This window comes from Uranotaenia lowii, chromosome 1, assembly GCF_029784155.1.
Source record: "Uranotaenia lowii strain MFRU-FL chromosome 1, ASM2978415v1, whole genome shotgun sequence".
In the NCBI taxonomy this organism is placed as follows: domain Eukaryota; kingdom Metazoa; phylum Arthropoda; class Insecta; order Diptera; family Culicidae; genus Uranotaenia; species Uranotaenia lowii.
In genome coordinates this window covers 95,494,998-95,510,080 of record NC_073691.1, presented here as the reverse complement: position 1 = coordinate 95,510,080, position 15,083 = coordinate 95,494,998, and the positions used below count along the sequence as shown (strand labels likewise).

The following is a 15,083-nucleotide window of genomic DNA, read 5'->3' as shown; positions in this document are numbered from 1 at the left end:
ATTTTGCTCGCACATTGCGAAAATCCGAGCTACTAGCACGCAAAGCTGACAAAATCGCTAAAAGTTGCCAAATCAACCGTTACAAATGTAATTAAAGTGTTTGGGGAACGTTTGTCGACAGTCAGGATGTCTGGATCGGGGGGAAATCGAAAACCGGAAGGCGCTGAGACGACAAAGAGAGTTGCCGGTAGTATCAAGCGAAACCCTAACCTTTCTCTCCGAGATGTCGCAAATAAGCTGGGTGTATCGTCTACAACCGTGCATCGAGCCAAAAAACGAGCCGGACTACCAACTCACAAGAAGGTAGCGACTCCAAATCGCGAAGATAAACAAAATACGACGGCCAAAGCGCGATTCCGGATGCTGACGAAGTTTGACTGCGTGGTAATGGACGACGAAACCTACGTCAAAGCCGACTACAAGCAGCTTCCGGGGCAGGAGTTTTATACGGCAAAAGGAAGGGGAAAGGTAGCAGATATTTTCAAGCAGATGAAACTGTCAAAGTTCGCGAAGAAATATCTGGTTTTGCAAGCCATCTGTATCTGTGGCTTGAAAAGCAGCATTTTCATAGCTTCCGGGACTGTCAACCAAGAAATTTACGTGAAAGAGTGTTTGAATAAACGTCTGCTGCCTTTCCTGAAGAAACACGGTTGTTCCGTACTGTTTTGGCCGGATTTGGCATCTTGCCATTACGGTAAAAAGGCCATGGATTGGTACGCCGCCAACAACGTACAGGTGATTCCCAAGGACAAGAAACCTCCCAACACGCCAAAGCTCCGCCCAATTGAGAAATATTGGGCTATTGTCAAGTGGAACCTAAAGAAGACCAAAAAACTGCTAAGGACGAGCACCAGTTCAATGCAAACTGGCTTTCTGCGGCGAAGAAGGTGGACAAGGTGGCTGTGCAAAATCTTATGGCAGGGGTTAAGCGTAAGGCCCGGTAATTTGGATTTGGAAAAGCGGAAGCCTAACTGAATATTTTTCCTGAATTTTATACTAATTCAACTTGAATAATAAATATAATTTAATTTTTTAAATAAGCGATTTCACCGATTTACACGCGTTTTCCCTTGACCAAATTTTGACCGTATAACTTTTTAATGGTGTATTTTTTGCCTTGTGATATTTAGTGATATTCACATGCTTTTTCTAAACACTTATTTATTTTCTTCAATGATGCTTTTTATTTTTCACAAGACAAATGACAAATCGTCTGGAGAAGCCTGAGGGAGTTGTCCTCATTTTATAGAACATCTAACCAACTCTAAACTAACAAATGCCAAATGGAGGAAGGGCTTCTTACAAGTACGCTCTGTATCTCCTGAAAAAGTGCGACTCAATGGTTAGTTCGCAGGGTTTTTATACTCGATTCCTAAAGAAGAGTCCTCTTCCGTGTAAAATCGGCACGCGACGGCACGCAAAGAATAAATGGGGTGACATTCATTCGGTTATTTGATTTAAAATGAGGAGACATTGGGATGACGCCAGTGCAATTGATTACGGATCATTTCCTCTCGATGACAAATGTAGCGCGCTGGGTGGTAGATGCTTGACTAATATTTGCTTTCTATCCCTTATCTGTTCGTGACCTTTTTGTGCATGTTGTTTTGTTGATGTTTAATTGTGATGAATAATCTGATTAATTCCTGTACTTTATGATTCGGATCTCTAATTGAGGGAATATAATTGATCGCAGCTACCAAACTTCAAATGAGTTGGCCGTTATTCCTAGTCATTAAATGATTGCTTTTAGAATGCAACATTTATATCCCATATTTTACGTTAGAGAAATCGATAAAAACAAAAGGAAAACTGCAGCAACTGCGGACTTTATGGAACGCAATTCTGGCTTGTTTATGTCATTCTAGGGTCTGAGTCTGGCGCAATTTTTAAAACATAAACAACAAGGGTTTGTTTTAGAACCAACAGTTTGTTGATCTGATGTCCATATGTCGTTTTCGTTAGGCTCGCCCAAATCAGATACGACGACGGTCACTGAGAATGAGAAAATGTCAATAAAAAACCATAAAAACGTTTAGTTTATGATGTCCGTCGGTTTTTCCGTACAAAAAAAAGGAATAGGGATATTTGTTGTTGTTGAGAAATTGTTGATTTGTTTATTCAAGGCTTTTTTTTTTGTTTTATAACTTTCTTCATCGCCAAGTCCTTATTATGCTTAACAGGAAGAGGCGGGGAAGGTGACAATCGGATGAAGTAGAGTCTGGAGTGTGCAGAGAACGATTGAAAGACGCCTCTTCGATTTTGTTCGTCTATGCGTTTTCTTTTGTATTGCTTAGTTAGGGCATAGGTCGGCAACCGGCGGCTCGCGAGCTGCATACATAAGGTTGTTAAAAAATTTTCAGCACGTATCCGGGCCGGACAAATTTAAAAATTGACGACCGAGAATCCGTGCAACGGATTTTCATAGGACAAGATTTTTTTTTTCTAAAATCGCATCCGCTGTAAGAACATGCGGAGTGGACCAAATGGTATTATAGTAGGCCTTTCCAGATACTTTCAGAAAAAAAGCAGGGCATTTCACGACAAAGAAGCGAGACACTGCCGATAAAAGCGGGACTTTAAGTAACTCTTAAAGAAAAGCTTAATTGTATTGTCAAACTTGTACGTATACCATCAGCCAATGTTATTCATAAAAAGTACAATAAGGTTTTATTTCAACGCGGATTGGTTTAGCTCAGTTTTTCTTACAAGACTTCTATTTATACGTTTTTTTGCGAAAAACACGATTTTTTCCACTGTTCTCGCAATTAACACGTTATTTGAGAGAAATATCTCAGGTCCAACATGGAAACGGCGGATTTAATATATTTCAAATTTGCATACTGTATACTTTGGACAATTGAGTCGAAAAAGGTGATGTATAAAAAGCAATTCGACTAAGATTCTGTGAAAAAATTAAGATCTTTAATCATTGGGAAGCATTTTAAACAACATTTTCTTCATACCAAAGTTATTTTAATTGTATTAGTTGAACGTGCTCCAAGAAAGCATAACTGAATCAGAATCTTTTTGTAACTTTAGGGCTTTTCAGTATTGTCTTACGTAAAATCTGAAAAATGTATGCTTATTTTGAGAAAAAAGACGTATTCGAAAAAAAAATGTATTGGGTTGCTTATTTTGAGACGTATTCGAGTGCATCGTTCCCAAGAAACACGAAAGTTCTATCAGAAACTCAACGCATCCCGCAAAGGCTTCGTGCCGCAAGCCGAAATGTGCCGGGATAAGGACGGGGGCATCATGACGGATAATCGTGAGGTGTTCAAAAGGTGGAAGCAGCCCCTCGATGAACACCTGAACGGCGCACATGCAGGAGATCAAGACGGTGGGGGAAGGTACATCGCCGGCGTAGCCAACGACGAAGAGGAGCCACTCCCAACGATGAGTGAAGTTAAGGAAGCCATTCGCCAGCTGAATAGAAACAAGTCGGCTGGGAAGGATGGTATCGCAGCTGAACTCATCAAAATGGGCCCGGACAGGTTGGCCGATTGCCTACACCGGTTGATAATCCGGATCTGGGACATAGAACAGCTCCGGAGGAGTGGAAGGAGGGGGTAATATGCCCCATCTACAAGAAGGGCGACAAATTGGACTGTGAGAACTACCGAGCGATCACTGTCCTCAATGCCGCCTACAAAGTGTTGTCCCGAATCCTACTTCGCCGCCTAACGCCACAAGCAAACAGATTCGTGGGAAGTCATCAGGCCGGCTTCATGGAGGGACGGCCCGAATACGAAAATATTGTAACACAACAGTTCCTGTAGTAGTTTTAAACGATTAGAAACAGTGTAAAAAAACGTTTAAAAAATGATATCTGAAACCATAAAAAACATTGCACTTATCTTGAATTCCAAAACGACGGTCTGTTGAATATGGCGTTAAGTTATGTTACTGTTTAGAACTGTTAAAACGATTGTATGGAGAAACTGTTCTAAAAACAGTTAGGTTAAGATAAAAAATCTGCTTATGGAAAACGTATTTTGTTTATCAAACTATAACGGTTTCAGTTTTTCTTTAAGTTCTCTTTTAACGAAACATTTACAGTAATGGTTTTTTTTATGATCTGTCATACCGTTCTTTCAACATTATTCGTACTTTTATCATAGACGTCTAGCACGCACACATTCTTAGTTTTTTATTTACTGAATAAAAACACAGAATTTAAGATTTATAAAATAATGATTTTAATTGATCTCTTCGTGATTCACAATTTAGAATTTTACACTGATAACACTATCCTCCTCCTGGAACGGAAATGGGGCCATTTAATAAGTTTCCGATAAGAGGAATGAAATGAGCATCGAGTTGCTCCAATCGTCCTGCCCGAAGATGAATATTTTGCAGGAGTTCTGGAACGCCAACGAGGTGTGTCGCGGTCGCAGGAGTTCTTAAAACCACTAACGGGGCTGGTACATCTGATAAGTAATGATTTTCGCTGCTGGAAAAGTTTTCCCCCAGAAGGGCAAAAGTTTTCAGGCGCCATTTCTCCTGTGGGTAGTTATGATCTGAAAATTAAATATTCAACCGTATTTTAAAACCTAAAAGTAAATAAAACTTATCAAAAACTTACGTGATGCGTTTTTCTTTATGTTTCGCGGTTCATAGATGTGAAATATACTTTAAAAACTGAAGTTTGTTTATAAAAACGCGCTAGACCGGACTGCCGAGAAGCAATTACGAAGCAGAATTTTGCTACTGTGGACAGTGGTGCCAACCACATAGATTTTCTTTTGCATAGCAATTAATAAATTATTAAAAAAAAAATTAAGTGTTTCTGTTGATTCTCTGACAGTAATGTATTATCCTGATATTGAAATCATGGGATTTATGTTTTTTTTTTTCATACACATAAGCTTTACATCTCTTGAACAAAGAAATTTATTTACGAAATTAATCTCAAATTTACTCACTTTCTCAACCTTGGATTTTATGATGTCAAATGCATGATTGCAAGATAATTATGGGCCCTATTACGAATCAGTCACGAGTCATTTCACTCGAGTGAGCCGTTTTGGTATTACAGAAGTCGGAAGAGTCTACTGCTTGAAAGTTAGTGGCTCAGCTGTCACGATTTACAGAGCCAAGTTTGCTTTGATCCGGTTTTTTAATTCGATCAGTTTCACTTGACTACCACAATACGACAGTGACTGGAATCGAGTCGAGTTATTCGACTCGTTTTATGTAACAGGGCCCTATGTGAAATAGAAAAAAAAAACCAAGCAAGCATGAACTTTGCATACTCTTCGAAACATTTTACAAATCAAAAGATGCTTGATCCCTTTACTTAAAAAAGTATTTGAATGGGGGTGAAAACAAATATATTTTGCACATTCTTAATAAAAGATTTTTTTTCATGTTTGAAGATATTTTGATAAATAAGAGCTGATTTTTTGAAAAACCATATGGCACCGCTGACCCATGTCTATAAGAAAATTTTTGATGTGAATGTGACAGGTGTGACGTAAAGCATGGACGCTATGGGTAACAGTTCGAGATCATTTTAACGGTTATCGAAAAATTTAAGTAAATCGTCAGACCATTGATTCACAGTTCCAGATACCGTCACTTTTTCACATGAACGTTCATGTTTAGTTCTAATCGTTGTCGAAATAAAGTTTTAAGTAAGAGCTACGGTTACAGAGACAATCACTTTTCCAGGAGACGTAGATGTATCGTATAGACTGTTTGAGATATAGTTTTTTAGTATGCGGGGGTCTACGACGGACCAGATATTCACATTACGGCAAATCCTCCAAAAATGCCGTGAACACCAAGTCCCTACGCATCATCTATTCATCGACTTCAAAGCCGCATACGACACGATCGACCGTAACGAGCTATGGAAAATTATGGGCGAGAACGGCTTTTCCGGGAAGCTGAACAGACTGATCAAGGCGACGATGGATGGAACGCAGTGCTGTGTGCGGATTTCGGGTGAATTGTCGAGTTCATTCGAATCGCGCAGGGGGCTTCGACAAGGTGATGGTCTATCCTGCATGATGTTCAACGTGGCGCTAGAAGGTGTTATTCGACGAGCGGTGGGCGAAATGCGGGGCACGATTTTCAACAGATCCAGTCAACTCATCTGCTTTGCGATGACATTGATATAGTCGGCAGATCATCTGCGGCGGTGGAAGACATCTACAGCAAACTGAAACGTGAAGCAGGAAGGATTGGGTTGATGATTAATACGTCCAAGACGAAGTACATGCTGGCCTGCGGATCCGAGACCGACCGAACCCGCTTGTCCAGTAATAACAAGGTCACGGTCGACGGCGACGAGCTGGAGATAGTCGAAGACTTTGTCTATCTCGGCTCACTGGTGACCGCAGACAATGACACCAGCCGTGAGATCCGGAGGCGAATTATCAGCGGAAGTCGTGCCTACTATAGACTCCACAAACAACTGCGGTCGAGAAGACTTTTTTTTTTTATTAGTTGTTAACCCAGGTGGTAAATCCATTTTACGGATTGCATTCCAAGGCACGGCGAGCCACCGCGTCCCCCCAGTTTGCTACTCTGGGTCCATGGGTGCAATTGGACGACTCATGATACAAAGCTAAGGAACACTGTACCCCCTACGCCATAAAGTCCACCTGGGGCCACTGACCTTTGTTCCCACCTCGAACTGTTTGACACACTTTGCTTCAATAGTGGGAGGTCATTTCGCGCTAGTGCGCTCCAAGGCAATACTCGTTTCCGAATCCTCTGTCAGCATAACCTCATTCTAACACAACTCGATGCGCGGCCCCTCCTCTGACGAGTTAGGACCAGACATCTCATCGTGTGAATGAGGTCCCCACACAGCGCAACTAGGTAAGAGGGGTAAGCCCCCTAAGCCACGTGTAGGACTCAGACTCCTCCGAACTCCTAAATAGTGTTGACTTAAGTCACCACTCAGCGCAACTACTCGATCTTCAAGTCGGGCGCTTGACCACCCGAAGCGCAGATCGAGCTATAGAACGCCCTCATCAGGTCACACTCGCGGTTCAGGCGCATCAATTCCCGAAACGCGTGTCGAACCCTGACACCTCCGGCAAAATGTGCCTCTCAGACACTGACGTGTAAACACGTCCCTAAGTGATCGGCCCACCATTGGCCACCACTTTGCGCATCTACTCATTTTGCGGGACGGGTCTATACCCACCGAAGCGCAAAACAAGTTGGCGATCGCTCTTCTTCCGGTCGCATCCGCATATCAGGGTCATGACCCCCCGAAAGCGTGTTGGACCATCACGCTCACACCCAAGTACTGGTACCTAAGTACCCGGGTGCACCACTTCTTCCGCGCGGGTTTGGCAGACCCGTCGACGGCCTCTAGTGGGTTTGGTGTAGTTCTCTTGGCCGTACATCTGCAATACGCCGGACTTGCAGACACGTTTCCACTCTGCACCACGGGGAGGTGGAACTACGTCGCAGAGCACGGTCGAGAAGACTTAGCCCTGCACGAAGTGTAACCTGTATATGACGCTCATTAGACCTGTTGTTCTCTACGGACACAAGGTATGTTTAAAAGAGTTTTGAGTCACCCAAAATCGAACAGTTTTGGCGAACACACTTTATAAAATTATTTAGACTGAAACGAGTTAGATTGGAAAAACTAAAAAAAAATAGCTGTATCTTTTTAGTTCGGATGAGTTCGGTTCATTTTTTGGTTCCATCAGAATCAAGCAGGTTTCACCGTTATAAATACATGGAGTTTATAACGTTTAGTTGTTTATTTTGTAGCCTTATAAATGATTTAAGTTACCTATATTTAAGGAATCTAGACTTTTGCTCATATTGTGGCGCTCCTGGTGAATGTATTTGGAAGTTTTTTTTTTTTTTTTTGAGAAGTAGCAAATGTTTTATTTATTTATTTATTTTTTCCTCGGATAGGGAAAGCCCAGTGGAGTTAAGCTTATTCCAAGCCTCTTCTCCAACAGGCACAAAACCCTATCAAAACAGTTTAACAATTCATTTCAATACAATTTTTTTTTTTCACAAAATGTAAAACCATTCCAGTGAGCAAATTATCGCTCTTTGAAGGAATGGTAGGGACTACTCGTAGGCTATTTCACAATTTTTTAATATAGAGTTGTGGTATATTCATTAGTTTGCAGCGTTGTGGTGGTGGCGGTGGAGGGTGATGAGGTGTTTTGATGATTGGCGGTGGCGGCTGGATGGAGTGGCTTGTGGGCGGCGGTGGTCTGGGTGGAGGGGCGAGAATAAAAAGAATAACAATTTTTTTAGCTATGTGGCAAGAAGATACTAGCGGAGGAAACGATGGATGTTTTGCTTGCAGATCGACAGCAGTTGTGATTTGAAACGGGAGGACGTTGGGCATTGCTTTAATGTGTCTGGTAGATTGTTGTATAGTTTACTTGCGAAGTAACTGGGTTTCTTCTTTCCAAATTCTGTTCTAACCCTGAGCAGACGAAGGTGATTTGCATTTCTGGACGAGCGGTGAGACGCCATTCTTTCGAAGTGCATGTTGTGATGGGAATCCCTGCTTGTTAGGAGTTTGTGGGTATATACCAGAGTTTGAAATTCCTGGGCACCTCGTATGGGAAGTACTGAATCGTCCATACTATACAACAGTTCGGAAGGGTACAAATACGGCAATCTAAAGACAGCCTTTAGCGCTCTATTCTGCATGGCCTGTAACTCCCTTAGGCGGCTTTTACAGGCTTTACCCCATAGTGACACCAGATATTGTAGTCTCGAGTGAAACAGCGCAAAATATACATTTTTCAGCCAGTGGGTTGGAATGAACGCAGAAATTTTCCATATGGCACCAACGACCGGAGCGAGTGTTCGTTTAAGATGCTCTATATGGGCTGCCCAGCTTAAGGTATCATCGAAATGTAGTCCTAGATATTTAAACTCGTTCACTCGTTCAATTAGAGTGTTGCCTATACGGATTATTGGCAGCTGAGGTATGGAGCGACGACCAGAATTGAACAGCATGTACGAAGTTTTCAACAAGTTTAACGAGAGAAGATTACAGTCGAAGTAATGCTGAAGGATTTCCAGATCGTTTCCAATCCATTCCACTATCTGGAGAGGATTGGAATTGCTGTACGATATCAATGTGTCGTCGGCAAAGAGCCGAACTTTGCCGTGCAGATTCAACAGAGGGAGATCGTTGATGAATATCAAGAACAACAGCGGGCCCAAGTTGCTTCCCTGCGGTACTCCCGTTGATATGAATCTTTTACTACTTGAAGCTCCTTTGAGGGAAACAAATTGTTGGCGAGATGTTAAGTAGCTTTCGATAAGCCGAAGGGGTTGTCCACGTAATCCATACCATTCCAATTTCTGTAACAGCAAGGCATGATCAATGGTGTCAAACCTCAGATCCAAAAATAGGGCACCAGCATATCTACGGTTATCCAGATCATCGTACACGTCCTCCAAAAGTTCGGTTGTTGCAGTTAGAGTGCTGCATCCCTTTCTGAAACCATACTGGCGTGGGCTTATGAGGTCATATCTAGTTAAATATTCATTCATTCGAGTGACGAGTAGTTTTTCAATAACTTTATTCAGGCTTCTGCAAATTCAGTATTCAGCTGCTGGTGGTTGACGATGCTTTTGCTCAGGGATTGGGCCTTTTTATCGGAACTGGTTGACAGTGTAGTAACGATCATGCTATGGTCGCTTGTATCCATGCAAATGGTTTCGTTTATTGTCGAGCCGATGATACTCTGAGAGCAAGCAACGTGGTCGAGTATATTCCCACTGGCCGGACGGGTTACAGCATTATTAACAACAAACATGTTGTGTGACTCCAGGATCCTCGTGTACTCTCTGACGGTGTTATTAGACATGTTGACTGGCACATTGGTATCTCCGAGTAGAATCGAGTCAAGACATTTAATATTACTGGCCAGCTTACTTTCCAGCTTCTCTACGAAATTGGCGAACCGAAATACAGGTGGACGATATACAGCGTGTAGAAGTAGCGAGCTATTACCCAAGGGGATACGTATCCGTATGTAGTGAAAACCTTCATCCTCCTCTATTTCCTCGGTGTCAGCGTTTAAATCGCTACGTGTGTATACGGCCAATCCCCCATGCGATGTCTCGCGACAAGAGAATATTGCATCGAATCCATTTATTGTGAATAACTGTGTGTCGCCTGATTTTACCCATGTTTCACCCACCACAATTATGTCAATAATTTTAGAGTACCTATCTAGGAGGTCTCTGAGTATGTCGAACTTCTCAATATTGTTCATTCCACGAATATTCCATTGGAGTAATTTCAAACCCTTATCATATACTACTTTATATTTATTTTTTAGAAAATCATCAAAACACTCATATAAAAAGTTATTATTCGCACTTGTAGACATAGTTGAAGAAAAAGACTAATTGCTACAGAGATTTTTGTTATTATCGACGCTTGTTGGGGGGTTCGACGATGGACGATGATTGCAGGGAAATATCCAGGTTGGAGATCTCGAGAGCCCGCTTAGATTTTGGTGGTTCAAGCTTCACTAAATCCTCCTTAGCACGAACAATCTCGACCTTTGAATCGGAACGCCGCTTGGTAAGGATTGCTCCATCTCTACCGGGCCAAACATACTGCAGACCAAGTTGTTCCTGGGCTCCACGTACTTCCCGCAGCAGGTCCAGTCCTGTTGTGGTCAATTCGTCGCGTATAACCACTCTACCAACGGATTTTGTATACGGATTGCCAAGTTCAGCAGCATTCAATGGGCCTCGCAGTTTCTTTTTCATAAAAAGTTGTTCCTTTGCATTTTCTTCTCTGAAGACGACCTTTATGGGCGGATGTTTACCATCAGGCTTTGCTGAACGCAATCGCTTGGCTTCCACAATCTCATCTTTCGCAAGGTCACAACCTAATACTGTCGCTATGTTCGCGACGACGTTTCCTGTGGCCTCATTTTCTAATATTGGAACGCCTAGAATCATGGCATTTTTCCTGAGAGCCTGCCGATTAAGCCGATCCACTTCCTTTTCAAGTTTTCTAATATCTCCGCGCATTTGCGATTGTTCATCCTGAACGTCTCTGACTTCATGCTGAAGAAAGGTCTGGTCGATTTTCATCTGGCGAAACTCGTCCATGAAGCTGTCGAATTTATCTGCTAAGAACTCTTGACTCTTCTCGATTTCCTGTACCGTCTCTTTCAGTTTCTCCTGCGTAGCTATATTTACCAATTTCAGTTCCTTTAGTTCATTTTGGGTTGCAATGTTGGACTCCTTCAGGTCGCGCACTTCGTTCAGCATTTTCTTCATTTCGTTTAAAATTCGATCCTCGGCTACTTTATTTCCTCTCTCTCGGAAGTACATCGCTTGGCAATCACTGTTACAAAAATAGTCGGTTTGCTGTAGTTTCCGAACTGCATTTCCCCGAATGTTTTTGCAACGGAAATGCGCACACTGGTGACATTGTGAACACTCGATTATTTTATTCGGGTCGTTTTCTACCCGTTCGCATACCACACAGATAATTTCATCAGACTCCATTCCGATTTAACAGTGGTTAACTGTAGAAGTGAAATATTTCACTGCCGATCGCGGTTGAAATGTTGCGCGACAACTTGATGTGACAGCTTGACGCGACGCTACACAGCTGTGTATCAACAATAACAGTGAGCAAAGTGAATAAGAGGAAAACAAAATGGATAAAAAATGAACGTTTTCACCTGAATCCTCGGTGTTTTATATCGTTGAAATCCTTCGGGTAAGTTCCAATCACTCCGGTTTTCCAACGTAATCTTCGTCACCACCAGCAGTACTATTCGGTTCCACTTCTTTTTTAGTTTTACTGTGGGGATTACCCCTGAAATTATGACACGGACGGTTGAGCAGAATAATAGGCGGCTGTTTTGTTTTCTTCCTTGCTTAAATTATGAATTTTTGACGCCCACTTATAGGGAATTCTGTCAGCTTCACGTATGTATTTTTGACATTCCGCAAACCGATTGTAATTTTTAAACAATCAACATGGAAGCCAAAATAAGGGAAAAAATTGTGCACAGTTATTTATTTAATTAAATTTATTGTGATCTGCATCTAGGGTAGCAAAACAGCTGAAATTGCCCAAAAATACCGTATGGCGCGTTAATAAACGTTATAAGGAAACATTGACGATGATTCGGAAGCCTCAAGCCATTCGTCGGAGTGGAACTGTCGATCGGAAACTGCGTGGTAAAACTTTGAAGACGATTAAGAGGAATTCCAATCTGTCGGATCGTGATTTGTCCAGAAAATTTGGTGCTGCCCATAGTACCGTGAGCAGAATTCGACTCTGGGAAGGAATCAAGTCGTATCGAGCAAGCAAACAGCCAATTCGGACCATAAAACAGAATAGGGGGCATCCATAAATTACGTAACGCTCGTAGGGGGGGGAGGGGGTTATCTCGAACGTTACGAATTGTGACATAGGGGAGGGGGGGAGGTATGCTCAACGTTACGTAACGATTTTTTCCTTAAAAATTTCAGTTTAATCGCAGCTTTTTTTATGTCATGCAATTTTGGCAGAATGATATGCAAACCAAAATCAGTTTAAAATTTGTAAGCTTCATTATGATTGAAACTGGTTTGTAATCTTTGCTTTTTAAAGATTCTGAAATAGATTTCTTGAAAGGTGTATTAAATATCCGTGAATTAACCGTTGAAAAAAAAACCCTGCATTTAGGCACATTTACCCCCTAGAACTCAATTCAACCTTAAGACGTAAATTTTACTACTTTTTTCTCAATTTATTCAAAAATGCTATTTTGATTCTTGCGACGAATTTCACTTAGTGGAATATATTTCGCGTAACAAGTTAGGCTTCTTGAACAAATTAAAGTAAACAAGATAGATCATCAGTTTACAAGCAAAGAGCAACTCATAACAAGACAATCAATTTATTTTATGAAAGAGTTATCATCAATGAGTACTAAGAAGCGATTTGGATAGATCGATATTAATTCCGTTTTGAAGAACGTTGAAAAATTTATGTTGAAGTACTTTTTTACCTTCGAAAATCAGTATTCAAAACCATGAGAAGATGAAGGGGGGGTAATTATCAGCGTTAAGTAATTTTCACAGGGGGGTACGTCGAAGCGTTACAATTTGTGACATACGGGGGGGAGGGGTCAAAAAAGTGTAATTTTTGCGTTACGTAATTTATGGATGCCGCCATAGCGTGGCCAAAATCCGTGCTCGGAAGCTATACGACCAGGTGCTGAGCAAGTTCGATGGGTGTTTTCTGATGGACGATGTCTATGTCAAGGCTGACTTCGGGAAAATCCCAGAGAAAAAATTGTACCTGGCCACGGCAGCCAAATTGAAATTTGTTTTTGCCGACAAATTTGCACGAAAATTTTTGATTAAGCAGGGCGAAAGTTTTTGTTACAAAAAGACAATAACGTCGGAACTATAACCTATACCAAAAAGTGTGTCTCCAAAAAACGAATTTTACCGTTCATCCGATCCCACGACCCACGAGATTTGGCAAGTTGCCATTACAGCAAAGTCGTTCAAGAATGGCATTCAGAGAAAGGGGTCCTGTTTGTTCCGAAAAACCTTAACTCGCCCAACTGTCCTTGGTTCCGCCCTATTGAGAAATACTGGGTAATCATGAAGAGGAGACTCAAGGCAAAGGGAAAGGTTGTCAAAGATATCAATCAGATGAAGACCTGGTGGAATAAGATAGCTAAAACGAAGGACGAATAAGGTGTGCCCCGCCTAATAATCCGTGTTACAGGATAAAAACCGAGAATTCCTTCGAAATTATAACGAATGATTTTATCCGAATTTTTTTTTTCTTAAAAGTATGAAGAAAATGCGACATTTGTAGGTATAAAAAAGATCTTGAATTAAATAATAAATAACTGGAATACAGGGAATTTTTTGTTTCAATTCTATCTGAAGCAAGTTTTAAAATTTCGAATATAACTCGTGAATCTTATGTTCATTGATCATTTATAATTTTGTTTTCTTTATTGATAACAAAAACAATAAATTGTAGCTCTTTCAAACTCTGAAATTTTGTAGTTTTTGGCTCTTCTGACTCAAAGGGTTACCGACCACTGACTTCGGGGGGTATCGATTTGCAATGTTTTGTTGGAATAATTTTCACTTCCCTCAGACATAATACGTGATAATACTGTTACTGATCATTACTGATCGTACCACATCACTTACCTCTACATTCTGTTGCTGTTCGATGTCTACGCTGCTCAAAGGAGTTCGGAATTGGCTCGTGTTTATACTTGCCCTGACCTGACTGACCCTTTTGATAAGATAAGAACATCCCTTCCATCCAAGTGTACAGGCCTTAATATAATTGTTGTTGTACATATATAACAAAGCTTCGCAAATAACGTCAATCCAGTTGGCCGTGGGGTTTTGATTCGTTCGGTTGTTTTTTTTCCTTAGCAGCGACTGCAATTTTCAAAAGTATCAGGCAAGTTTCTGTTTCGGTTTTTTTTTCATAAAACATGTCCAAATGTTGAGTAAGTAAATTGTTGGAATTCCTTTTATATAACATTCTCAACTCAATCTTAATTTGGCTCAAATGATACTGGTGAAGAGGTCGTTGAAAAAGTAGCGCTTCACAAGATGCGATTGGAGTTTGATGGGTTAGAATAACTTTTAAGTGCGTTTTCGGTTTTGATTTTCGGGTCGTTGGTTGTCGTGTGGTTTGAGATAGATTTTTAATGCATATGAATAGGTATTGCTGTGTGAATTTTCACCTCATTGTTTAAACGAAATGTCCAACGAGATGTGTATGTGAAAAAAAAAATCTGTAGGTGTGATCGAGTAAAATCGGTAGTGAATTTTGATGCTGGGTCAAAAAGAACGAAATTGAGAAAACAAAATATTATTTTTGCTGGGAGCTTATGAAGCTGTCAAACTTTGAACGTGTTTTTCTCGAAACAGTGATGTATTCGATACCGAAATAGAGTGTAAACATGATCCAAGATATCATTTATTAGCCTACTCATTTGTTTTCCTTTTTTAAAGGAATTCAACCAATACGCCAGTCATTCTTCCACGGTTGAAACGAAGTTTAACTCATCCTTAAGAATAAACAAAGAGACTTGTCACGCTGAACATTTCGT

General features: G+C 41.0%; 1 protein-coding gene and 1 long non-coding RNA gene across 5 annotated transcripts in view; one reads left to right on the top strand and one right to left on the bottom strand.

The window, feature by feature from the left end:
• The window catches only part of LOC129752971 (uncharacterized), a 71,296-nt gene that overhangs the window by 45,806 nt on the left and 10,407 nt on the right, over nt 1-15,083 (top strand). The window contains exon 1 of one of the 4 annotated variants that reach the window (XM_055748770.1): nt 14,358-14,474. The exons of 2 other annotated variants lie outside the window; for them this stretch is intronic. In XM_055748770.1, the coding sequence (XP_055604745.1) occupies nt 14,468-14,474 (7 nt within the window). In that variant the 5' untranslated portion in view covers nt 14,358-14,467. Of the gene's footprint in view, nt 1-14,357; nt 14,475-15,083 lie in introns of those variants that run through there. One more of the 4 variants, XM_055748779.1, reaches the window with a different exon arrangement.
• LOC129752994 (uncharacterized) lies at nt 4,179-4,728 on the bottom strand. Its single transcript, XR_008738905.1, has 2 exons — nt 4,589-4,728; nt 4,179-4,523 (listed from the first exon to the last, which is right to left on the bottom strand). It is a non-coding gene; the product is annotated as an uncharacterized LOC129752994 (long non-coding RNA).